Consider the following 25684-nt stretch of genomic DNA (forward strand, 5'->3'; position numbering starts at 1 on the left):
TTCTAAATCAGCGTTGATTTTTAGAAAGCGAGATATATGCAGAAATGAATAACAAGATGTTCAGCAGACCAGGACGGCGGTGATCGCCGACCCCAGCACAGGCCAAAAGGTTCATGTGTACTTAGTCAATTTATCTTCGCCGGTGTGGCTTGGGGAGCGGTTGGAAGAGCTCCTCTCGACAAATACTGTATACACGTGCGGCCTTCTGAACGCCCTCGGGTCGAAGCGCAACCCTACCGAGCATCACAGGACACCCCTTGTACAACATCAAGCGCAGGAAACATGGGTGTATATGTGTGAATGTACAGACAGATTAACATGATTATGCCCTGCCTTTGGCTGCTTTCTTGACGGCGCCCTTCCCGACGCCACGTTTTCGAACAAGTGATATAGTTGTTCTTCTATACCTCCTGCCCCGGCATGCTTCGCAGTCGCTATTGGATGCAGCAACTCAGGTCTCGTATTCGGCCGCTGTTCTTGTGCACATTCTGGGGCTGAAACGGGCGCTTGCTTGAAGATCTTAATGGACCGCTGAGATAACAGAATCAGGGACTTGCATGTGGCGTTCATCAGCTGACGTTAAGATGCTACCATTGCACTCTTTTCACCGAATAGAGCACCATTCAGTGTCGCTTTGGCTAGCTGACGAGGGTAACAAATCAAGAGCAGTTCTCTAGCAAAAGTAGCTTGACCTCAGATTGTGACTTCATCTCGGGAGTTCTCCACGAGCATATGAGTGATAAGTGCACGCCTTTTGCTAAAGGGCTGGTTCGTAGTGCTCGTTTGTCACATACTTACTCTGTACCATTATCTGCTGAGAGGCTGACATTCTTCATCCATCCCGGATGCGTACCTTTATTATTCGTCATGCATGGTATAATAGTGCAACGTCCCACCAGTGCTCCTTCGTGTCACGCAGGTACCGAAAAGAAGCATGGTTGTGTTTCTGGAACGATTTGGCCTTGACGGTTTGTCCCCAGAAATCCTTCTAGAAAATTGAGGAAGACTTCTGTGGGCTCCCGAGTAGGACAGCGTTACAGGGTCGTGTGGCCCTTAGGACAAGGGCGGATATTCTTTCTTCTTTCAGCGTGTGATTCTGAAATTACCGTAGCGCCCGCCCTCATCAATCTGAATCCTGCCTGATTTTCGTATTGATTGGGCTCGAAACGTGCCACAGAGGAGGTTCTTCGGTCCAGTGCTACAGGCGCACGAGATATACGAGACTCGACTTCTTTGAAGCACGTTATGATGGCCAGCACACTTGCCTTCGGAAATTATCTAACCTGTCAAGCATACCCTGGCGCTGTGAATGGATTATTTCCTGCTCTTGCGAGTCATAGACTTTTATGTCGAGAAGGTCTATTTGAAAAACTCATCAGACAGGTTTTGGTATTATTTCCTTTGAAACCAATAGCAAGTTCGCATCCTCGTATCTTCACCTCTTCCAACTGTATGCACAGAGTTCGATGCTGAAGGTCCGATGTTAACTCGTATCACAATACTACCAACTCAACCCATGTCACGATTCCTATGCCCTTGATACAATTGGACCCAGTTAAACAAGCTGCGTTGTCTATTGATTAAACATCATGACCGTACCTTCTAATGACTCCCCTTCTTAGCCTGAGTATTGCTGAGGCCATCGTGTTACAAGAAATAATCGGAATATCAGTCTATCTCTGCATAATGTCGCAGTCTCTCAGGGCCCGCTTTGCTTGTCATGCCCTGTTTTGTTGTTGTAACTTGGCATACCTTCGCAAATTGAAATCCAACAAAATAACTTGTTTGCATTCTCCTGAAAGAAAGTCCAGACCCTGTTTGGTCGACCAATGTATACTATTCTGACCCTCTGCTTCTGCCAGCAGACAAAAGCTGTCGTTATTGCTCTACCGATCCATGCGTCATACTCAGATTCATATTGCTAAGACTCTGCGTCGTAGCCGTGACAGACGCGCCATCTGGATGCATCACTGCCAGATTGAGGTCAACAATGAACGAATTTCCTTCCCCAAACCTCTCAAACAGTGGGCTTTCCACGCCGCCTGCTGAAGAAGCCTGACCAGCGTGTGGTCGTTGTTGCTGGAGGTGAACCTGAGGAAAGTGTGGCGCGTCGACCCTCACCACCTCCAAGATAGTGTCCACCTCAGAGGTGGTGACTATGCCCCTCATAACGGCCATGCTGAGCAGGCCCGTCAATATTTCCTGGACGAAGACGAAGTTCGAGGCCAGATTTTTGTAGCCGTCGACACAAGCCAGGAACCACTTCCGGCGAGCTATGCCCTCGATCTTCCTGCTCGCCTCCACGTCCACGCTCGGATCTTGGAGTTGTGCCGTGTGGGATAGGCTGGAGTGCAGGGGAACGCAGGCATTCGCGACGTACAACAGCGCGTTTTGCCATGTGTGCGATCTGGGGGAGCAGTCGTATTGTGTTCGGAAAATTAGGACGAGGTGCTTGAGTTGGTTGATCGAGGCCATGTATACGTCTTCTGACGTCCGTTTGTCTGCGGTACATCGGCCTACATTCAGCGGGCGGGGTATAGTGCGGTAGAGCAGTGGTCGGAAGAGGTCAGCGATGGCCGTATGCAGACAAATGCTACAAGAATATGGCGTTAGCTTGTCCCTAGCAATGTGGATCAGAAAGGGATATGTGATTTAGTACTGGAGGACTGCAGCATGGTGAGGCATGTTCTGAGCCCGGGACATGCTCAGAGGCAGTGTGTCTGACCATGCCAGCAGCCTGCTGTATATTTTCTCGGCAAATTCTGGAGAGCTGCGGAGTGTAGGCGCGATGCGATCTCCGCTGTCGTAGTATTGTCCCAGTATCTCGCGGATTATAGGCGTAAGTCTGCATAGTTGGGTGAAACTTTGACCCATATAGTCTGGCAGATGGAACGCAATAGACTCAGCGTTCGTACGCTCAATGACAGTGCCTGGAATTGGGAGCCATGGCTGTATGTCGATATAAGATCGGTGGTAATTCATCCCACGAAGTCTGCCATGCAAGACCCCCATCAATGTCAGTCCAAGGATTCTCAGTGCTAGTACGGGGCAGAAGACATTGAATGGCAACGCCCGACCATAAACAGGGTATTCAGAGGCTGGGGAGGCAATCAAGGAAGAGAAAGATCAGTTCACATTGATTCAACTCACGTTGCCATGCAAAACGTTCCCCAAGCTGTGTGCGAGGCAGCTCGAACACAGAGGACATGGTCGTCCAACCAACTTCTGGCAGATTGCCCCTCGTTTACGGCCAACAACCCATTGTCACCTGCAAGCTGGATCCCATAATGTAGATATTGATGTGCGATTGCCTGGCGGCCGTGACACGTCGCAGCCACACTCATGAGTTGAAGAGCGGCCACTGTCATGATGGCAGTACCATACTGTGGCGCGACTGTCTTCTCTTCGTTATACAATTGCTCTGCCTCGGCGAAGAACTCGTGACTTAACCCGGCAGCCTGGGGCTCGAATGCGGTATATCCTTGCTGAGAAAAGTCAATCCAAGTACTCCAGCCATTGAAGGAGACGGATCAGAGCTAGCATATTCTATACACAGGGAAAGGGAAACATACACATGCCAAGGAGAGAAGAGCACTGAGGAGTAGAGGTGAGCAAAACTCGGTCTTGCGAGATACGAGATCTCCGAGGAAGAGGTCAGCATCGAACAGGCCCAGTGTCGGATGATCTGTAACGAGATAATGCGATATGGCCCGAGACGCGAGTACAGTGGAAACTTCGGTCTGAAGCCATTGATGCACCTCGAAGTGCCTCAATCGTTCGTCGCAGACCGTGTAGAGATCTCCAATGGAGTCGTTGGGCGAAAGCGCTGTGTGAGGTCCGTGACGTTCGGTTGGGGAGATTGAAGACTGGTCGTTGCTCAGTCTAACGATGTTTAGCATTTGTTCTTCATCTCTTTGGTACCAGCTCTGGAATGAGGAATTAGATAATCTAGAGAAGTCAAGACACTGAATATGGTTTGCAGGAGTCGAGAGACTTCTCCATATCATAGTGTAGGCTGGCTATCCGCCCATGGTGAATGATACTCACATTGAGCCGGTTCGGCTGTCGCGACTGGGCGTGTACATCGGAGAGTCACTTGCTGGACGAAAAGTCGTCACAGACATCTTGTTGTAAATCAATGGTGTCAAGTACCCAAAGGAGTACCGAGCCATGAGCTCAAACTCCAAACTTTGGCTTGACGGCACATCGATGTCTTCCGTAGTGATTACCATCTGTAGCGGAGCCATCTTTGAATGGTCAGTAATTATTTGGCTGGAAATTGTCATTTCTCTGGGGATGCAAGTTATGGAGCACTTACTGCAGCCTCGCTAGGCTTCGCTGCTTCGATCTGATGGAAGGGGACGAGGGCTTGTTCATTTGAAGATGACTCGAGGCCGTCGACAGTCTTCAAGTTCCCGCTTGCGAGTTGCATGCGCAAGTCATTGTTCTCCTTGCGCAGACGATCGAGATCGGCTCTCTGCTTCTCCACAATACCAGTTTCTCGTTGAGTAAAAACACATTCTGTTTTGCGTCTTACACAGGACGGACATGGTGGTTCGCCATTGCACTGTGAAATCTCCATTGATTAGCAAACCAGAAGCAGACGTGGAATGTAGCATGCCAACGGCCAATAGACAAAGTTTCCAATCCCCTGGGTTAAGGTTCATCATGTTCTCCCAAACCCACTGTCAGGCGAGAGAGGATGAGAGGGGTTGGCCATAAGCTTGTGCCACCAGCACTGGCCCTGGCTTTTTCTGAAGCCCACCAATAAGAAGGCAACATGAGAGGAGGAGATGTGTTTGTAGATACTGCTGCTAGAAGGTTCTTTTGCTGGACAAAACTGACAGATCATGAGGCTAAGTGTATGATCCAATGAGAAGAGCAAGATGTGAAGGCCTAAGTTCTGGTGCGTGTAAACTTTATGTGCAAAGCCATTCGTGCAGATATAGATAGGTACTTACCCAGTAGAGATCAGCCCTGTGAGTGCAAGTGTGTTAAATCTGGCGCAACGACGGCTCCGTAAAGAGTGATGATAGCATTCTGGAGCCCACGTCGACGGATATTGGTGAAGAAAGGATGGTTTTTGTATACAACCCAGAACATGAGAGGTACTGGTGCTTGTTCCTTGAACCTCTTCTTTCTTGAGTGCTCCTTTTAGTATGCCTGGGCGAGAGAATAGATCAACCAGACTGAGCCTTACTTTCGACCCTGCTGAGGATGTAAGGAGTGATGGTACCCTAAAGCTTAGAAGTCTTAACCGCTAAATCACTAGATATCTGTGTGTTGCATCCTCCGCGGTGTGGTCAATGCAGTAGAGTGGGTCATAGGGCTGACTTATAGAAACATGCCAAGGATGGGGTATCAAACAAGAAGATCGAGTCCACGAACCGGAACTAGATATGAGACTTCCGGGAGTGAGACGAAAGAACGAAACGGGAAGGCGTACTGCTGTTTTCCTGATACGGCAAGCATCACAGGCAAAATGCCCTCCTCCAGCTTTCCTCTTTTTTTTCGAGGCGGCGTCAGAGGCCGTCCCCTTGGGCGCCTGGTCATCGTTGCCGGTCTCGATGGAGTTGTTGTCTCCACGGGCAGGTAGAATAGGCACAAAGCCTTTGTGGCTACCGCTTCCAAGAGGATTCATCCTCGGATTCATTCGTTTTGGATTGCTGTTCCTAGTTCAGAAGATTCGATAGGCGGGTAAACACTGTGTACTAACGAAAGTATGAACATGAAGAGACTTGGTTGTCTTTCGGGAGGGTGGAAGGGGGCAGGGTCTGGCTGGTGGGGACAGTAAGTAACAGATGCTAGGGGGCAAAAAAACAAAAAAAAAAAAACAAGAAAAAAGGCAACAGACATGCAACATGGGGGTTTTATTTAAATTCTGTACACAATCCTGTTTCGGTTCCGCCTCCCCTTTTTCTCCCTTCTCGCCTCCCCTATCCGTTAACTTCTTACGTCATTGTACTATGAGCGGCATCGACCGAACACACGATCTCTTCGCCCCTACGCCTTGAGACAAGGTCAGCGATGTCCACATGGCACCGCAATCCTACAGTACGCCCATAATGCATCTCGCCCCTTGCAGCATCGTCATTGTCATGTGCCAACGAAACAAGAAGTAAAATGGCACAAATAGTAAAAGCTTGTCATTATGCGTCGTCAGAGACGTTCCAGGCACGTGGCATAGGTGGACAGCCATTTAATGATCGTACGAGCATCACGATCACGACTATAACCATGAACACTTGAATAAAACCTGAGAGGAATCTGCTGAGTATTTCTCAAAGAGCAACAAATGTTAGTCGAGTGCATCGCATGATTTCGACTTCAGAGTTCCAACTAGCCTGCTGATGTTGATTGTAATCGATGGTTCCTATGCGATTTCTCCATTGAAGCACAATGCACACTCCTATTCCTCTTGTCCAAAGATATGAATACATATCTTCTCTCCAGGACCTTAGCCAGTCTCCATGTCTTCTTGCCATTCTTTTCAGTGCAGATCCGTTCTACACCGACTCTTTGTTTGTCTGGCACATTGCCCATCGCTTTCAAGACCTGTTGATGTTCCTTGACTTGTTCCTTGCTCATGCTCCATCGTGATAGCGTTTCTCTTTTCCTCCCCGTCAAGGGGTATCGAGGGTATCATATGATTCAACCTCCCCATACCGCTTCCCCCCCGTCTCATTCACACCTTCTGCAACCATGGCAAGGTATCATGTTGTCCTCAAGGCGAGTCATCTTCTTTTACCAAACGACAACGCCTGAGCTCTTCCTCTTCCCTTCTGAAGCCGACGTCACCGCGACCCTTGTTATTTGTGTACATTGTCAACTGAGTCGTGTCCAGCATGCGCCATCATCGATGACGAGGTCGTCAAGTACGAATACGGTCGGGCGCTGGCGTTTGAAACAATTTGTTTGGCCGTATGTTCCAGGTATTGCTGAATCTCTTTGTGGCCGCACCGTCCGTGCCGTAGTATCTCGTTCTTCAGCTGCAAGACCTCCTCTTTGAGCTCCGTGGCCATGGCCTCAAGATTTTGGTGTTCGCCCTTCGCGACCTCGAACTTGGCCTCGAGCTCCTCTTTTGCGGCCTTGGACCGAGCCCGGATGTTGTTCGCAGTCTTGCGCCGGCGGAGGAGTTTCGACTCTCGATCCTGTGCTATTCGATCTTGCCCTATAGGTGGCATAGCACTAGGAGCTGTACGGCTTCGACGCGGTGTAGGTCGCTGCTGCGGTGATCTGCTGCCTGCGACCTGCTGATTGCCCGAGGAGGCTGGTGCGAGGGAATGCTCGCCCTCACGATCTTCAGGACTGGGCTTGGGGAGATCATGGGGAGCGATTTGAGTCTCAACAGTCTTCTTCTTCGTCTTCTTCTTCTTGTCCTGAGGCCGCGTAACCTGTTCCTCCGCAGGTTTTGAGGTCTTACTCTTCTTTCTGGTGCTACGTGCCGATGTTGGCGCTGCTTCTTCTGCGGATCGGAGGTTCAGCTGTGCTGGGTCGACGCTCGGGTTCGATGGCGACGTTTTGGCTAAGGTCGCATCGCGGTTCTCAGAGAATTCGGGACTATAGGGAGTCGTGATCATGCCAATCTCGAAGGGTCGCTGGTCTGAGATCGACTGCATTGGCTGAACAGAGCAATCCCTGTTCTGCCGATATGTGAAGGGCCCTGGGTGGAAGTTGAGAATGTTGGATCCCATGTCGACGTTCGCAGGATGTGGCACAGCACCAGTCAACCTATCCCCACAAGCTGTCGTGGCTTGGACACGACAAGTTTGATCGTTGGTGTGGGTGGCAGGTGGTGCTGCAAAGGAGGCGAAGTTAGAACCAGCTTCGAACAAACCAGTGTCATAAGAACGATCATTGCTGAGAGGAAAGTCTGGCATCGAGCATGGAGACATGTGCTGGCTCATTGGTGCGAAGTCGACATGTTCGGTGGGAGGGCAGTTTGAACGGATGCTGTCGTCGTCTGAGGCGAATTGGTACTGGGAGGCCGTTTCGGCAACGAAGGATTCATTTGTCGGTCCCACGAGAATATCGAGGTCGTCAGGGGAGGTGAGCTGCACAAAGTGACCGTCTATGTACCTGCCACGGCGTGCCTGGAACTCAGCCAGCTCGACAGACACTTGGCTAGACAGAATGTCTTGGCGTGGAGGCGATGGTCGTAGGGACACTGGAAAGGACGCAGTGCCCTGGCCGGCGTGAGTGTCGCCCATTGTACTCGTTTGTTTTTCCTGGGTTTTCTTTCGTATCTGTTACCCAACAGAGAAAAGGCTTGCTCTACAGTACGCTCAATGTCTTCTCTTCCCGTGAGCTGATGTTGTGGTTTGCCCTGGCAGACACATGAACGAGAATGTAAGAAAGGATCAACGAGACGGTTGGAAAAAATTCAACGCGTCTTCACGATAGGTGGTCGATGTCCAAGGGGAGGTTGGCAGAGCAAGGGGTGACTCGGGATTCGCAAGTGCATAGGGTGGTTTTCCGTTTTCTTTTCACTTCTGGGTTTCAGACACACCAACAAGCCCTCGCTAGACTGGCAAACGAAACCCCACGTTCTTCAGAACGAAGACCTGAGGAACGCTCGAAGGGAGCAGTGAGGTAGCTTACACACACCGGGGGTGTCTGTCGTGTTTTCAAGTGCAGCACAAGCAAGGACAAAGCCTTCTGCGCCGGTGCCGTGAGCAGGAAGGCCAGGGTCCTATTGGTTGGGAAGAGGGGGAAAATGGGGGTATGGGAAGCTCCGTGAGTGCTTTGCTGCCTGTCCGAAACAGAGGGCCTCGTCGAGGCCAGCACGTCAGTGCGTTAGCTCCCTGGGCAACACAGGAGGCTGTTAAGTGATGCCTGAACACAAGATGTTATCGAGGTCTCGTTGCTCTTCGTCGAGAACCTAACATTTACTTCTATTGTTGGATCAAGCCCAAACTTGAGCAGGCAATCAACAACCTCATAGGCCGAGAGACAGCGGGGAAAATACAGAAAGGTAGCTACACGAGGACTTCAAGAGAAGGGGATTAAGGAGGAAAAAGGACATGAGAAAGTAGGCAAAAAAACAATGCAATAAAAAGACATGAGGAGGTTAAAGAGCAATCGGGGCATTCGACATCAGCGTCGATGGGGCATCTTGCTTCAGAACGCCAAGATCTCTCTGTGCTGATCAAAGAGAGGGTGTCGTCAGGTACGCCTTCTAGAAGGCGATCTTTGAAGGGGTCCATGGCAAACGAGGGGGACGCACACACCCAAGCTGTAGGCTCACCACACCACTAGGTTACACAGCACACCTACACACCACCATTTTACACACACACCTACACATACGCACACAGAGTATCACTCCAGTAGCCTCGGTGGATCTAACGGTTTGAGCAAGAGTGGAGGTCTGGCGATGAAAAAACTTCGGAAGTCAGGCGTCTGCTAGTCATTTGGCCATCTCGTCATGCTGTTGGATATATGACCTGTCATACTGAAATGATGAACTGGGAAGGAGGTTTCAAATCATCGTACAAAATCCAGTATTATCTCGCCCTGTAACAGCATTTTCACGCGTACGCTGAAGCAGGGCAACACCTTCGAGAGAAGAAGCCCCGTTCAAAAGAAGGGAGGGGAAGGAAAGATGGGAGTAGCAGAAACTTGTTGACCACGGCTGTGTAAACATACCCGCATTAATTTTCAGACGCGGATGCGACACTTCACAGGGACATTTTCCTGATCCCACTGTTTATTCTTCTACACCAACCATGTACTCTATACTTATGGAGAACAAGCCTACCAATCACCTGTCACCAAAGCCTCTCCACCAGCAACATTGTTCTGATTGGCCAGGGGGGCGTTGGCAGGATCGTGATCGCGGAGATCAGGTTGCGTTCTTTTTTTCCTCTCTCTTTTGCCTCTCTTTCAGCCCTCTCCCTTTGTTCTGCCTGGTTGCAAGATACAATAGAGCACACCAGATGATAATTCAGAGGAAGGGCCAGTCGTTTAAAGAGAGAGAAAGAAGATAGGAAAGGAGTGTGGTGGAGGAGACACAAGAGGGAAAGAAGGGATGGGGACGGAAGATAGGGAAAACAAACCAGTAAACAGACTGGAGTGGCCAGGCAAACCACGACAACAAATCCACCCCAGCACGACAGCCCAGGAGGGGTAAAACAGCCTAAACAACAAAGGTCACATCAGTCAGATTTCCGCCTTCTATTCCCCCGCTCGCACAGAGTAGGAAATCGCCCAACGGGATGATCACTGCTCTTCATGCAAGTTCTGAGAAACTGATCTAATTGCAGAACCCCACTCGCAATGGCACTAAATTCTAGAGGTTTCACTGACACTTCACCTTGCTGTGGCATGTACATGGCGGCAGGCAAAAACGTGGGCATCCTTTGACGATGACTTCCCATGTGGGAGTTGTGGTGGGTCGCAAGTCCATAACGCACGTGAGTCCCAGTGGGATTTACCAATGTGTTTGATAGATGTCCCTGACTCTCGAGCTCCGTCGAGAGATGATTTTGGAAGTGTGAGCGCGCGGTAGAATCAAAGCTTAAACGACCGTCTGCTCCTCTGCGCATAAGACTTTCAAGGAGCCTGTGCTGGTAGACTAAGTCGTATAAATACATATTGATGTTCATTCTCAGAAAGACTAGATTTCTGATGTTATTGCGATTGTCATGTTCTTGTTTTCTTCTGGCGCCTGTCTGTGCCAGAGCACTGGCGTCCAGGCGGATACCTTACTACGGCCACCATTTCCAGCCCACAGTGGTGTGTTCCATGCTTGCCGACACGAAGGGAGGGTTGCTTTTTCGTGAAGCGCTTTCCCCTCTCCACCCCCGTCACCCCCATCTGCAGGAGACGTCTGTATACACACGCCCCTGGTCTTAATAGAATCAGAAAGATTTTGCGTAACATTTCCTTGATGAACCTTGACTAGCGGCCTAGAAGACATTTATTTGATGCGATTAGTTTCCACTGAAGCGGAAGCGAAAGCGGTGGTGGCGAGTGTGGCACTGGCCTGTAGCCTCGTTCAGAAGTATCATGCAGGTTGTTGCTTACCAGCCGGAACTCCAGACATCTTCCAGTGAGTATGGCACAAAGTCCACGGCAGACAGGTACCTCAATACCACCGTCGGCCTCTCCAGGGTCTGCTGCTTGCACCCATTCGTAGTCCCTCCACTTTTGTCCAGGGGCGTGGTCTTCAACAAAACGCTACTGGGGTGACGAAGCAAAGAGCAATCATGTTGGTAATTTTATATCTCTATATATCGAAAAGAAGAGGGCTTTTGGCAAGAACCTGAATACTTTTCCATATGGATATTGGTATTTTTTGTGCATGGAGCGATTCTTAACTTGGGAGTCATCGAGTTTCCTTCTCCCTTCGAGAACCCCGGTGTTAGAGACGCCAGGCTGTGACAACGATCACTGCTCTTCAGAAGGGGGCGGGGCTAGTACACCACAACTAGCTCCTCTATACATAAGTATCCCGTCCAGCTCAAGAATGTAGTCCATTGTGCTACATGATCCGGTGAGAAAAGAAATCGCTGGACTTCAATCAGGTGGATGTCAATGTACGTTGGAAAAGCGTGACGCAGTGACCAGTACACCTGGTCACTAAAGTACGCAACAGCTTGTACTATAGTACTAGCAGCGACTTTTGTGGTGAACACTGCATTGTAGGTGGAAAACGTCGTGCAGATGTTCTTTTTCACGTACGGCTGAACCTGCGGCGGCAATATGCCCTAGATCTCAGGGCGAGCAGAACCCTCGAAAGATCAAACAACTTGCAACGTAAAGCTCTTTAAATAACTGGATCTTCGCCTTGTGACAGTCAGGCATTACAAAGGATGTTAGCATTATCATCAATTTCCCGTCTCAAGCTCGTCAAATGTCACGTTCCATCGGAAGGAGATCCCGCTCTGCAGATTTACGTGGCTGAAGAACTTGCTTCTGGTCTTTACCCCTTCTCGACCCAGTGCACGATCCTGGTGTCAGCTTGGTACTCTTTTTGTTCTTTCTTTTTCCCCACTTGGGATGATTTTTTATCCACCTTGTTTACACGTTTCGTGTACACAAGTGGTCTGTGCTGTTTGATGTTCTTGTTGTCAACTTGAAAATATCTTTGATGCTCACGAATCATACATTTTCAACGTTTTATGCGGAAACCCTCCCCTCCCCCCCTCTGTCCCTAAAATGCACACGCTACCTGCATCACCTACATCACAGACCCCACGCGTAACTATACCCAGGTGCCTAAGCCTGCCACCGACATGTGGCATCATCCACCTCTAGTATTGCTCTAACCCGCCCACCTCCCAAAGAGCTTCTCCCAACATCGCTCTCAATCTACGCAGACCTGCCTTCCGTCATGTGTCATAGAGGTTCTCTTCAAGCATCATGACAACCGCTGGCTTCAACAATAGGTGTGTCAATGTCAATAAGATTCTATTTCCTGCTTCTTGATAACTCTTGTGTCTTTGATGATTCTAGAGACGCGTCTAACTGATGAATTCTTCTAGGAAACAGAACTTCCCGACTTGAAGGACGCGCTGACCCATACTCTTCGTGACTCCAACGTCTTCAGACCGCTGGGACAGCTCGACAATGTATCCAACAAAATAGCTCCGACCACACGAACCTCCTCCCACCATCCTGTACACTGCCTGTGTGCTTCATGGCAGCCGTCTCCGAGATACTTTCCACGGAGGTGTATAATACAAAGGTCGTCGAATCGTTCGAGTGGTGATCGATCGGGAAAAGAGGTCTCGGTGGCTGTCATAAACGATCCCACATCGAAGCGGCGAGCGGACGCGTGCATTGCGACATAGTTCAATATCAAACAGCACGAGTTGTTGCTTTGAAATATGCTCATCTCGCAGATCAGGAGGAGATGAGCACAGCCCCAGTGTTGTCATCTGCTCGGAGGCGACTCGGTCGCTCTGCGAGCGCATGATTGGGGAAGGGGGAAGCTGCTGCCGCAGGCACCATCCTAGGACGACCAGGAGGCTGAGAATGGGGTCTCGGAAACTCCAAAGACGCCCATCCACCGGGCGATGAGTTTATAGGTGCGCCGTGGAAAGAACCATAGATCGATATATCGGTGCTGCTCTCATTTTTTTCTTGCGTTGCTCGTGGCGTTAGTTCACGCTCAGTCCCAGCCACCATCCCCGTCACCAGCTAACCAGCCCATCTTTTCCCCACGGCGGTTGGCTGTGGCCTTGGAGTCGAGGATTTGTGAGTGGGCCTTGATAGCAGCGCAGGCCTCGCAGTGGTGTGTCTTGTTGGCCTTCTTCTTGCGCGGGCTGGCGGCATCCATCTTGCCACAGTACTTGTGAGGACGCTGGGCGGTCCAGTTCGCTGGGATCTGGTCCGACCCTGACGCTTTGGATTTGGTGCTCTTGCTCATCGCGGCTGTGTTTGCCTGTCCTGCGTGTGCGTGGTTCCGTGGTTGAAGTTGTTGACGTAGATGACCTGTCGTCTTGGCCGAGTTGAGCTGTACAGGAAGACTCTCCGGTGTGCAAGGGAAAGACAAAGAGAGACGAGAGCGAAAGTGTGTCTAATGTCAATGAGTAGTGTGAGCCTGAACAGAACCACAGGCAGCCACTGACTGCCAAGATAGATCTTGTTCCTAGAGGATTCTGATCAGATTTGCAAAAATCCCATACCTTTGGCCAAAAAGTCCCTGGACCCTGATCTGCAGTGGCGATAAGTCAGAAGTGACTGTTGATTCCGAAATGGCCTGATTTTCAGGACACTCGAATCCATACATGGGATTACTAACATGATAGCATCTGGGGGGCTGGTGGGTCAGGCGGGATTGGTGGGTCTACGTCATCCCCCATGAGCGCTGAACAGGGACTACCTTGCCAGTCTCATGGGCCTTTCCAGAGACTTTGGTGCTTGATTACCTAAATTCATCAGTACCCATGCTACCTTCCCTAGTGGGTGCAAAATGAACTCGGAGCTTCAAGCTTAGAGCTTACTTAATCCCAACTGTTTAATTGTCACAAGGTAAATTGCACAGCTTGCTGGACTTTGAAGAGGTGAACGGGCTTGCAATACATACAACCTTACACTCTCTGTCATGATGCCTCCTATACCTGTTCAAGAGCTGAGCAGATACCTCTTCACTGGACAGTTCTCTCAGCGGGGCTGCCTTCATCTTGCTCAAAACAAGATATGCACCTCAACCTTCTCTTCCAGACAGTCTAGCACTCGTCGCCTTTCTCTCTCCTCCTCCTCCAGATATCACCACACATCATCGACAAAGGCTGAGTCCACTCCACTGAGCCAGGAGGGATCACCTCTCTCCCCACCATCTGGCCAGGTGCCCCTGCGAAAGCTTCTCAAGGCCTCTCTCAAGGCCCAGAAGAAGGCACCCACCACCCGCAGGCAGACTGTCGACGGGTGGGAGCTCACCGTCGGCATCGAGATCCACGCCCAGCTTAACACCCCATATAAGCTATTCTCCCATGCCTCAACCCCTCTGCCAGCCGACGCTCCCAACACGCGCGTTGCGCTCTTCGACCTCGCCACCCCGGGCTCCCAGCCTCTCTTCCAGCAGGACGCTCTCATCCCCGCTGTGCGTGCCGCCTTGGCCTTGAGCTGTAACATACAGGCGACGAGCAGATGGGATCGCAAACACTACTTCTGGTGGGACCAGCCAGGCGGGTATCAGATTACACAGTTCCACGAACCCTTTGCGAGGGATGGTCACATCAGGCTATACCAAAGGGATGGGATCGCCGACGAGGATGGCGATGCCATCACGATTGGCATACAACAAGTGCAGATGGAGCAAGATACCGCCAAGACCGTTGCGAGACCCGATGGTGTGCAGTGGGTGGATTTCAACCGGGTCGGCGTGCCGTTGATTGAGATCATTACCAGGCCCGAGATCCATCACCCAAGGACAGCTGCCGCGCTGGTGCGGAAGATCCAGCATTACCTCAATTCCGTGGACGCCTGTGTCAGCGGGATGGAAGCCGGTGGTCTGCGAGCCGATGTCAATGTCAGTGTAAGGAGGAAAGGCCAGCCGTCGTGGCAGACCCTTCCGTTGGGCCAGAGGACGGAGATCAAGAACCTGAGCTCTTTCAAGGCTGTGGAGGACGCTATCATTGCCGAGAGGGACAGGCAGATCCAAGTCCTCGAACAGGGCGGCGTCATTCTCGGCGAGACCCGTGGCTGGTCCATCGGCGGCACGGAGACGACACGGCTGCGCGGAAAGGAGGGCGAGGTGGACTATCGATACATGCCAGACCCAGATCTAGCACCACTGTACATTGGGAATACTCTGGTCTCACATCTTCGAGACAATATGGGTATGCTGCCTGACTCTGAGGTGGACGAGTTGAGCAGCCAGTGGGGCATCAAGGCCAAGGACGCCATGGCTCTGATGCTTCTGGACGATGGTGGCAGGCTCGAGTACTTTTACAACGTTGTTCAACACCTGCAGAACCGTCTGGAGGACAATTGGACCGAAAATTGTGCGGCTCTAGCATGCAATTGGGTCCTCCATGAGCTCGGTCGCCTCACTTCTGACCGTAACGTCACCGCTGAAGGCATGGTCGAATCTTTAGGCATGACGCCTAAGGGGGAGTGCTCACGTATTCCGGCCGTACATCTCGCAGATATCCTATATTTCCTTCATGAAGGTCGGATTTCCGCAGGCGTGGCGAAGGACCTTCTCTTCGCTGTGTTCCGTGGTGCCCTCGACAGTGCATCACCCGAGAGCTATGCCAGCATTGAGGAGGCAGTCGACAGAGAGGGCCTCTGGTTCAGCAGGCTCACGCCGCAGGAGTACGATGAGTTGGCCAACCAGGTTCTGGAGGGCGAGGAAACGGCGCTTGTAAACAAGTTCGAGCCTTATTTTTCGGGCAAAGTGAAGAAATACCCAGAAGGTCAGCTACAGCGCCTTGTCGGCAAGATGATGAGGGAGGGACCCGCGGAGAGGATTGACCCCAAAACTGCGCAGCTTGTCCTGCGGAGGGTCATTCAGGAAAGAGTGGAGGTCTCGGCAGAGTAGCGGCACTGAATTGAGAGTCTCGCCTGTGCGTCCAACTCCCGATTGATTCATCCTCCCCAGTATGACATCGCAACCAACACATGGAGTTCTATGCATGCGTCGTTGTACCAAAGGGAGTACTGTCGATCTTTGATGTCATATGACAGGTCGAATACCTCGGTGCTTGCCAGAATTGAGCACCCTTGCTCCGTACAAGGCATGCCCTCTGCCAGTGGCACAGTCGAAGCGCAGCACTTCCTGCTGTTGTCCATCCATCCCACATACGAGCAGTATTGCACCATCTCTATTTCGATTCGCTTCACAGTGGTTGATTTCCAATCATGAGAACAGCCCCGCCTACGCAGGCAGTCAAGGTGCCAAAGTAGGGTGGCATGGAATCACATCCCCTCACGGCCTTGCTGATTAATGAATGGCTTGAATTTGTCATCTCTTCACTCGAAGCCCACGCCAGCCTTTTTCTTTTTATGGTGATATAAATTGGGATAACCTGTCTCTCTTCATACCATTGTTTTGGAGGGAGACAAGATTAAGTCGGAAGACACTTTGCTCCCTATCTTCACAGAATCCTTCTGCTCAATATGGCCCCGATCCGTGTCGCCCTCGTGGGCCTCTCTGCCAACGCAACGACCTCCTGGGCAGCCCAGGGCCATCTTCCCTATCTGCTCTCTCTACGAGGCAAGACTCATTATGAAGTCGTAGCCCTGCTCAACTCGTCCACCAAAGCAGCCGAAGCCGCAAGGGAACACTTTAAATTGTCTAGCTCAGTAAAGACCTATGGCGATCCGGCTGCGCTCGCTGCAGATCCAGACGTCGATCTTGTCGTCGTCAGCACGCGCGTCGACACCCACGCGGCTCTTGCTCGACCCCAGCTCGAGGCAGGGAAGCCAGTCTTCGTGGAGTGGCCTGTGGCATCGTCAGCAGCAGCCTCCCGCGCGCTGCTCGATCCAGGCACGAACGAGAAGCACAAGGCCGCACTGCAGAGGAGTATTGTTGGGCTGCAGGGGCAGGCGGCGCCCATCCTCACCAAGTTGAGGGAGGTTCTCGACTCTGGGCGCATTGGGAAGGTTGTCAACAGCGAGGCCAAGTTGTACGCAAACCTGCTCGGTCGAGACTCGCAACCTGAGCCTCTGGCCTATCTCACCGAACGCAAAGTTGGCGGGAGCTCACTTACGATCACCTACGGGCATACGATCGACTTCATCCAGGATGTGCTCGGTGATCTGCAAGCCTCGACGGTCAAAACCACGTCAGCTGTGCTGTTCCCCGAGGTCAAGATCTTGGGACGGGACGGAGCGGTGGTCAGGACGGTCAAGTCGGACGTCCCAGATTACGTGGCGGTCAGTGGGCACCTGCAGGATGTCAGGGGCACAGGCAGAGTGGTTCCAGGGGCGCCGCTGGCCGTGATAATGCGGGCCGGCAAGCCATTCAAAGGCCAGCCTGCGTTCGAGTGGACCATTCACGGTGAGAAAGGTGACATACTCTTCACGAGTCCAGCAGGACCTTATATCTTCTCTGGCGACTCGTACGACATCCAGCCCCGGATTGAGATTCATGATCTCGAGACGGACGAAGTGGTCAACGTCGAGTGGGACTGGCTGGACTGGCAGAAGGACCTCTTTATCCGGGGTCGAAACGTAGGAGGGGTCTATGACCGCTATGCTGCATGGTGGGACGGCGGTCGGTCTGCTGAGAAAGAGCTGCCCGATGCCGAGCGCTTCCCGCGGTTGTTGGACGCTCAGGTCAGGATGGATCATCTGGAGAAGATCTTGAAGGATTTTGATGAAGCGGTTGAGAGTCTAAAGGAGTAAGGCATCTCGCTCCTAAGATTGATCCTGCTAATTCCGCATTTACTATGTTAAGACTTCATTTTGTACCGTAGTGCTTCTATCAATGTACTTAAATCACATCAATTCAACCAACCTCTGTTACTCCGACAATGAATTTCTTGATACAAACCGACCGAACAAAGACGAGACAATAGCCGCCCGCCTACTTAATACGAATGTGTGGTGTATGGCTGAAGCAGGCCTAAGCCCCTCTAGGTGGATGCAAACCTCTGCCACGGCCAAGGACTCTTTGGCCACGTCCTCGTCCCCCGCGTTGATGTCCAGGTCTTACACCTCGTCCTCGATTCTGGCTTCCAACATCACCTCCTCGGCCACCTCGTTGATGACCACGTGCCCCTGGTCGTGCACGGCTTGGCATCCCAGAACCCGCGACTCCTCGTCCCACCCCTCGATATCCACTACCTGCGGCCCCTCTTCCACGACCTCGATATTCATGATCCCCTCCTCGTCCGCCCTGTCCTCGTATGAAGCCGCCTCGGATCCCATTGCCACGAGGTCCTCCTTGACGAGCAGCAGGAGCAGCAGGAAGCGGCATCTGCCCTGCAGGAACTGGTCGTAGACCCCTACCGCCCACACCAGACCCAGCCACCGGCTGAGCATGGTGAACGGGCCTCGGCATGACAGGATTGTCTCTTCCTACACCGACTGGGTGGCCATGGCTTTGGCCTGGTACGGTTGAACCACCTGCTCCAAATCGCTGGGCATGGACGTTTAGAGGTCGCACCGTACCAGCTGCGCCTGCTGGGTTCACACGGGCTTGTCCATGTAGAACTGTACCACCTGCTGCGGGTTGCTTTCCATAATTCACGCCGGGCACGAATATACCACCTGCTGCGAACCGACTGGCATAGGATCCCGCACGCTGGGCACCATCACCAACAGGACTCCGACTGGGGACAGGTCCAGCAGCCTGACCTGCGTGGTAAGGTTGCGGGTTCAATGGATTTGGACCAATGTTAAGGGCAGGGTGTGCTGCTAGTCCTGGCGGTAATGTCGGCACTGGGTGTCGATGAAATCTACGAGAAAGTCTAGCAGATGAGCTTAGCTAGTAATTATAAATCCAAGAAAAAGAGGAAGAAGTAGATAAATAAGTTTTTATAAAATAACAAAAAAAGAGGATGGGAAAAGAGGTGAGGTGGAACGAATGAAAAAGTTATGCAACAGACAAGTGACTCACGGTTCTGGTGGATTGACTAGTATAGTCTTGAGGTCGGTCTTGGACCATGGAGCAATCTCTCTTTGGTCCCAATCAAGAGCAAGACTCCGCAAGATTACTTTCTCGAGTTCCGTCAGCGTCGGTCTGTCAGATGGCTGGTTTGCTGTGCATGTGTGAATGTTATGATTAGCCTTGATTACAAATTGCAATTTATAATCATCACATCGGCAGACTCAGAAATTCATCAAGGAAAAGAAACACTGCGCCTCAAATCAGAAGGTCTTACCCATGCACTGTGCAATCGTCCTTCGAAGTTCGAGGTCTTGGTAATCGAATTCATTGGTCAACAAGTAGCCCCCGTACGTCCATGCTTCAAAGTCTGTACCATCCGGTCGAGAGAAGGTCTCTTTTGAGCATTCGGGTGGTACCGATGGACTCTCCGAGGTTACAAGTTGCCACATGCACTATTTACAGCAATTAGTCTCGCTTAGCTGACTATAGTGGTTACAGTTGTGGGTTGCTCTTGTGTTGAACTCACGAGGCCCACGGCGTAGACGTTGGACCACCAGTCGTAGTTCCCGGCAACGGGCTCGAGAGGGTAAGGTGAACGGTCTAGGTAGTTCCAGTCTTTGGTGAATTGTTCCTGTTTTTATGTATGAGTCATTTGAATTCGGTCATTCTGCTGCTGAGAGCTGCATGTGGACGGGGTGAGCTACTGACTGGGGAGAAATGTGTGACTTTGCCTCGTGTCCGGTCTTTAGAAAAACCCACCCTGTTCATGAATCAATGAATGTGTTAACTATTTCAATATTGCGTCTGAGAGCATTGATGATCTATGCTTACCAGTCCATGCGGTCCGCTACTGTGAAGGTCTTTGAGAGGCCAAGATCTCCAATCTACACCCCAGTCAGAAAGTATGTACTTGGTATTACGACCTTCAATATCCTCTTCATTCACCGGTCCCTCACCTTGATCACAGGAACGGTCGTATGAGGATGAAGGACATCTGGAGAAGTGCGAAGGTCGAAACTTCCAATCATCACTTTCGTCCAGTCAGCACTTCTTGTGGAGGTTGATTGCCATCCGCAGACAGAACAAACTTGCCGTTTGAAAGGTCAAGGTCAAAATGAACCATCGCGTCTTCAGGTGAAATTTCGCTCCCATCTTTCCCTCGCGGTATCGTCTCGTCCTGCACCGGGATATTTTCTTTTTCAGGATCGCGCCCTCCTGTCCAGTTGTCAGGGTAGGCCATGGCTACGCATCCTTTGAATACTACCAGACAGCATGAGTTCAGTATTTCCTTGCCCTTCAACGCTCTTGCAAGGACGAATATCCAACTTACAACAATGGAATATCATCCATAGATCCTGGCTTCTCAGACGCGTCCTTCGTTCCCTTGCTTCATATATTACGCTTTTCAGATCGCCATATGGTGCGTACTAGAGTGGCAGTGACTTTCTGGTCAGTAGATGTTGTCGGGACATTATGATACGTCATCCACTGACCTCCATTGCAAGATGAGTTGCAAGTGTATTGAACTTGTTGATGAGTACATCCCTTTTGGTAAGCGGGAATTTCTTCAGACGTTTCCCCATGACTGGCTGGGGGAGATTTCTCAAGTAGTGACGTTGTAAGATATGCCTTGCTCCTGCAAGTCGCTGCAACGTCAAGAGGTTCAGCACCATACTCTCTTCCACTCCCAGCACGGGCCGGCCGCGGTCAGCCATATATTCTTGATAGCCGTCAACTCACCCGCATATTGTCAATCTCAGGACCCAAAGACGTAGGTCCAAGAGCAGCCTTCACCACCACCTTGTGAGACTGGCCATTGATATCTTCCATCTGCAAGAGTGCAGCACAGCCATACCCGCCTTGTCCAAGCACCTTCTTGAGCCGAAAGCCAATCATGCTAAACGCCGGCATGATACCGAACTTGCCCCCTTGGATTGCGGCTTCAATCTCGTGAAACTGATTTGGAGGTGCCCATCTTCTCATCTTGACGGCTCGATGCGCAGTCAGATCTGGGCCCTCAGGCCGTTCTCCAAGGACTCCCGTCGGTGCCTGCCGTAATCTCGGGACTTTGATTCTTTGATAGATTGCTCGTCGCAGGCCCTGGGCAAAGGCCCTCTTCCATACAAGGTAACTGTCGAAGCCTTGCCAATAGTGATCGAAGATATCAAATGTTACCCGTATCTGATTCTTGTCGCGCTCCGAAAGGGAGGCAAAGGTTCCTGGCCTGGAATCTGCTGCTGGTGCTGGTACTGGCGGTGGCACCTCGGTGGCATTCTGAGGAGCTGAAGCCCGCGCTCCTGAGGCACTGTCTCCTCCTACTGGGCGGTTTTCGAGTACCTCTGAGACTTTCTCTGTCCTCGAATTGGGAGCTTGATCATTGGGCTCATCGGTGCCATCTTCTCGACGCGGATGAGCAAGAGGAGGAGGCGGAAGAGAAGGAGGATAGGAGCTCAACAAGGAGGAAGGAGGAGGGCTGAGCGAGGAAGAAAGAGGAGGAGGAGGAGGAGGAGGAGGAGGAGAAGTAGAAGGGGGAGGAGGAGTGAAAGAAGGTAGAGGAGTAAGAGACGAGGAAGCAGAAGGGGAACGAGGAGGAAGAGGGCTGAGAGAGGAGGAGGAAGAAGAAGAAGGAGGAGGCAAAGGAGTGAGTGACGATGAAGGAGGAGGGACTGAACCTCCAAGCAGGGAGCTCATGGATTGCGGCGAATGCTAGTGCGCATTCAAAACGAAGTTTTGATAATTTGCAGTTGTCTTGCTATTATTTCGACGATAATCGCACGTTGAATCTTCAAATTCTGCGGCTGTCTATTGTAAATGTATTTGTCGTGGACGAGGATGTGTTTCATCAGACTACAGTCTATCTACAATGCTCGTATTGCTCTCGGAGCTGACTTTATCAATAGTGAAAGAAATCGTCGACGTTCCTGTAGTTCTTTATAGCAACTGGACAAAGGTTTATTCTGTGATACGACGCCTTTTCAGCGCTCAAAACCACCGTTTCTGGCTAGGCTCTTCACTGTGCAGAAGATGTACTTTTTCAGCAGCATGTGAGTGTTGCCAAAAATTTACTTATGTGTTTCTTGTTCGCTTTGGTGGTATAATAACGTTTTTGAAGTAATTACTTAAACCCAAGACTGGTGTCCAATGTTGGTACTCGGTGCTAGGGAGGATGTAATCGGGCATGAACACGCTGCTTTATACTTTCAAGGGATGTGGAGACGGGAATGCTTAATTACCACATGAGATGGCATTCTCAGTGCAGTCTCGTCGCGTGTACCTACTTTTCCCCTGCGCATTCCAGAATTCGGTGACTGTCTCAGGTAGGAAATGGATGCTTGACCGAAGGCGTGTTAACCTAAGACTTAAGACCCCCTTTCACTGTATAATGACTTTCAGCAGCTATTAAATGACATTCTACTAGACTTCCTTCCTTTTCTTTTCGTTCTGTAGGTATGACAGGATTATCTTTCTTTCATCTCAACAGACTTCGCCCTAACTTGGCCCCAACCATGGAGGCTGGTCTGGCACAATCACTATGAAGTCTGTTTATACACGCCGTGCGCTGATGCGCCGGCGCAGTCCCAGCTTGGTATTTGGCGTTCTACTCATCTTGGCCTTTACTCAAGTCATCGACTTGGTAGGAGAGTTTGGTTACTCTTCATCGACATATTACTGGCTATGCTCGACCTCCCAACAGTCCCAGCATGACCATACGCACACATCTAGGTGGGCAGGCTACTCGATCAAACCTATAGCCTACGTCTTCCCGCAGTTCCATCCCATCCCTGAGAACGACAGGTTTTGGGGTACAAACTTTACAGAGTGGGTGAATGTGAAGAAGGCCAAGTTGAATCGGTTTGGGCTCGAGACATTACAGCCCTCGAAGGAGGTAGGGTACTACAACCTCCTGGACTACGATGTTCGCAAGCGCTATGCGACCCTCGTCAGAGACTCAGGGTAAGTTAGTCCTCCAAAACGAATGATTTGTTTTATGTTATCTCACTTCAGATTGCTCATCTGGTACTCTTTGTCTTCTCAGAATTCATGGCATCGCTTATCACCACTACTGGTTCGGATATCCCGTGATGGACAAGCCCCTCCAAGCCATGCTCCAAGACGGCCAACCCGACGTCCCCTTCATGCTATCCTGGGCCAACGAACCCTGGACCGTCCGGTGGGACGGCATGGACGAACTCAGCAACGAGGACGGCACGCTGCTATCACAGGTCTACGGCAACAGTACAGAGTGGCGCCGCCACTTCGACTGGATGGCCACCTTCTTTAGGCACCCCAAGTATATCCGCTCAGCCGGCAAGGTGCAACTCGTTGTATACTCTCCCAGCCTGATGGGTGACGTGGGGAAGCGCATGTTTGCCAGATGGCGCCGGTGGGCGGCGGAGGATCCGTCGATCGGGGGGTTGGATATCATCGAGACGGTTTGGGAGTGGGATTATCCGCCAGAGCGTGGTCAGACTGATGCGACCAGCGAATTTGCTCCTCACTCAGGAGGCACGTTTGATATGACATCCTGGGATAGGAACCCGCGGATAAGCACGGTGCATCATCGCGGTGTGATGGTGAGCTGGGACAACACACCGAGACACCTCAAGGATGGTCTGTCAGTGAGTACAATCTGGGTGCATCCCACACTCTGGAGAGGTGAGTGATAGTTCATTACTGGATGATTTGAACACTGCCCCTCATGGTCCAAGTACACTGGTTCACTAACAAGATCGCGGCAGAGAGTCTCGTCAGCATGATGCGTCGTATCAAGCTGGACCCAAATCCCCGCGGCCAAGAAAACTTTCTCTTCATCAACGCGCTGAATGAATGGGGAGAAGGCAATGTTCTCGAGCCATCTGCGCAATGGGGCTCTGCCTTTTCAAAGGCCTTCCGCTCCGCCAGGGACTACGCTGAAGTTTCTCTACCCTGGATGGAGGATCGGATCCGGCAGGGTGAAGAGCTGGAGCATGCAGTTCTGGACACAAACAGCAAAGTTGACGTCTGCGTCATCATTCGAGACTTCTCCGGCTCTCTTCCATGGACCGAGGCTTGGCAGCTGTCTCACACGCTGTGGTCGCTGCAAGCGCAACACAATGCCAGATGGCGGGCTGTTGTTGTCCCGGTGGGCGCGGAGGTGGGCATGCCAGGCATCGAGACGCAGGTGCTGGACACCTACGACCCGAGGATTGTATACTCTGACATACCAGAAGACCTGCGCCATAACAAACACACAAACACATCTGACGACGTAACCGACTGGGTCATTGCCAACATGGACACCCTTAGCCCGTCTTGCGGCAAGGCCACATACATGCTCGTCACCAATGCGTCCACAACGTATGAGCCGCATACTTTCGACATCGCCTCAAGGAAACGCACAGATATCATTGGCCTTAATTTTATCTCCCCCGAGACGATGGAAGTCCAGGATCAGCTCGAAAGAGATTTGACGTGGGACCGGCGGTGCGCCCGCTACTCGGAGAAGACACCTCTGGAGATGTCCCAGGCAATGAAGCCAGGACACGGGACACTCGATATCAGTGCAGCGCTGGTCAACTTCGCGCGCTGGCGCAGCGAAAACCATCTGTTCAAGCATGCGGCCGAGTTGTACGGGGACAGCGTGGTGAAACTGGCTGAATTAAAAAGACGGCGTCATGAGCCCTGGGCATGGTTACGGCCGACAGGCTCCAAGTATTACGATGTCGTTCATGCCGGTACCTACCCAGCTTGCATGCGAAGCGGCCGGATCTGGTTCGATGGGCCAGGTGTGGGTGGGCTCAAGTCGGGCTGTTATAGCGGCCAGGACTTGCAGTGGACCGTTGTTAGTGATGTTATTCCCGTTCAATGGGATTACGAGAGGTTTAAGAACGAGGATCCATATTGTGTTCGGCTGTCGGAGAGGACGTACACAGCTGTATTTTCTGAGAATCCTATGGCGAGTCTGGGTTTGAGTGAATACTCGTCGCCTGGGGACAAAAGTGAAGAAGAGAGACTTGTTGGTCTTAGTACATCTTGGGCGTCTTGAATAACGACGAATAAGTCAAAGGGGGGGGTTTTGGGCCGGGGTAGTTTTGGGCCACCCTGGCCACCCTCACCGCCTCTTCAACCCCCTTTAGTTTGATAGCTATTACTCAACCAATTTTGATCCAAACAACTTCATCTTTCCAGCAAACCTTTATCTGACTGTTATGAAGCCCTATTCCGAGTTTGAGCTAGCCCAGGCCGTTGAGGCTGTCAGAAAAGGCAAGTCTCAGCGGCAAGCCTCGAGGGAATGGGGTATTCCAAGGAGTACTCTTCAGGCTCGTCTAGAAGGAGGGGAATCGCATAAAACAGCCCACGAAAACCAGCAAAGGCTCTCTATTGATCAGGAAAGAAGACTGGCCGAATGGATCCTGATTCAAGAAAGCCTAGGCGTTCCACCAAGCCATTCAGAACTCAAATACTTTGCTCAGCAGATCCTCGAGGTCCAGGGAGACCCTCAGGCCCTCGGGGTGCAATGGACTCAGGCTTTTTTGAAGAGAAATCCAGAGATAAAGGTCAGGAAGACTCGCCGCATTGCCTCTGAACGAACGAATGGGGCTACAACAGAGGTAATACGGCTTTGGTTTCGTCTTTTCAATCTTCCTCATATCCAAGCTATTAAGCCAGCTAATAGATGGAATATGGATGAAGCTG

The 25684-nt window shown here is 51.3% G+C and overlaps 9 protein-coding genes across 9 annotated transcripts; 4 read left to right on the forward strand and 5 right to left on the reverse strand.

Annotated features, from left to right (window-relative positions):
* Positions 1–1878: 1878 nt before the first annotated feature.
* M406DRAFT_73893 (uncharacterized protein) lies at positions 1879–4582 on the reverse strand (the record flags this gene model as incomplete). Its single annotated transcript, XM_040925668.1, has 6 exons — positions 1879–2593; positions 2660–2992; positions 3151–3485; positions 3573–3882; positions 4048–4247; positions 4319–4582. 6 exons carry the CDS (start codon positions 4580–4582, stop codon positions 1879–1881), a joined length of 2157 nt encoding a protein of 718 aa, XP_040775007.1.
* Positions 4583–6809: 2227 nt separating this feature from the next.
* On the reverse strand, positions 6810–8210 carry M406DRAFT_73894 (transcriptional activator FOSB/c-Fos and related bZIP transcription factor; the record flags this gene model as incomplete). The annotated part of the gene is made up of 1 exon (XM_040925669.1): positions 6810–8210. The coding sequence occupies one exon, from the start codon at positions 8208–8210 to the stop codon at positions 6810–6812; it is 1401 nt and encodes a 466-aa protein (XP_040775006.1).
* Positions 8211–13117: 4907 nt separating this feature from the next.
* Positions 13118–13811, reverse strand: M406DRAFT_73895 (uncharacterized protein; the record flags this gene model as incomplete). The annotated part of the gene is made up of 3 exons (XM_040925670.1): positions 13118–13525; positions 13635–13663; positions 13751–13811. The coding sequence occupies 3 exons, from the start codon at positions 13809–13811 to the stop codon at positions 13118–13120; spliced, it is 498 nt and encodes a 165-aa protein (XP_040774236.1).
* Positions 13812–14750: 939 nt separating this feature from the next.
* On the forward strand, positions 14751–16022 carry M406DRAFT_356996 (uncharacterized protein). The gene has a single exon (XM_040923569.1). It carries the CDS (start codon positions 14762–14764, stop codon positions 15992–15994), a length of 1233 nt encoding a protein of 410 aa, XP_040774237.1. The 5' UTR covers positions 14751–14761; the 3' UTR covers positions 15995–16022.
* Positions 16023–16530: 508 nt separating this feature from the next.
* On the forward strand, positions 16531–17192 carry M406DRAFT_356997 (NAD(P)-binding protein; the record flags this gene model as incomplete). The annotated part of the gene is made up of 1 exon (XM_040923570.1): positions 16531–17192. A coding segment is annotated over exon 1 (618 nt), but the record flags the coding sequence as incomplete, so codon positions are not given.
* A 56-nt stretch (positions 17193–17248) lies between these two features.
* On the forward strand, positions 17249–17920 carry M406DRAFT_57319 (uncharacterized protein). Its single transcript, XM_040924584.1, has one exon. It carries the CDS (start codon positions 17401–17403, stop codon positions 17800–17802), a length of 402 nt encoding a protein of 133 aa, XP_040774239.1. The 5' UTR covers positions 17249–17400; the 3' UTR covers positions 17803–17920.
* Positions 17921–18108: 188 nt separating this feature from the next.
* On the reverse strand, positions 18109–18441 carry M406DRAFT_331813 (uncharacterized protein; the record flags this gene model as incomplete). The annotated part of the gene is made up of 1 exon (XM_040920672.1): positions 18109–18441. One exon carries the CDS (start codon positions 18439–18441, stop codon positions 18109–18111), a length of 333 nt encoding a protein of 110 aa, XP_040774240.1.
* A 375-nt stretch (positions 18442–18816) lies between these two features.
* Positions 18817–20992, reverse strand: M406DRAFT_331814 (uncharacterized protein; the record flags this gene model as incomplete). The annotated part of the gene is made up of 11 exons (XM_040920673.1): positions 18817–18857; positions 19019–19022; positions 19117–19160; positions 19284–19461; positions 19536–19640; position 19769; positions 19841–19893; positions 19966–20003; positions 20340–20436; positions 20503–20598; positions 20750–20992. 11 exons carry the CDS (start codon positions 20990–20992, stop codon positions 18817–18819), a joined length of 900 nt encoding a protein of 299 aa, XP_040774241.1.
* Positions 20993–22541: 1549 nt separating this feature from the next.
* M406DRAFT_331815 (uncharacterized protein) lies at positions 22542–25034 on the forward strand (the record flags this gene model as incomplete). Its single annotated transcript, XM_040920674.1, has 4 exons — positions 22542–22643; positions 22704–22963; positions 23046–23665; positions 23719–25034. 4 exons carry the CDS (start codon positions 22542–22544, stop codon positions 25032–25034), a joined length of 2298 nt encoding a protein of 765 aa, XP_040774242.1.
* Between the last annotated feature and the right edge of the window lie 650 nt (positions 25035–25684).

This window comes from Cryphonectria parasitica, assembly GCF_011745365.1.
Source record: "Cryphonectria parasitica EP155 unplaced genomic scaffold M406scaffold_6, whole genome shotgun sequence".
NCBI lineage: Eukaryota > Fungi > Ascomycota > Sordariomycetes > Diaporthales > Cryphonectriaceae > Cryphonectria > Cryphonectria parasitica.

Bases quoted from the DNA above. Each gene is read 5' to 3' on its own strand.
- M406DRAFT_356996 (XM_040923569.1), top strand. From the start codon at position 14,762: ATGGAGCAAGATACCGCCAAGACCGTTGCGAGACCCGATGGTGTGCAG.
- M406DRAFT_57319 (XM_040924584.1), top strand. From the start codon at position 17,401: ATGCGGGCCGGCAAGCCATTCAAAGGCCAGCCTGCGTTCGAGTGGACC.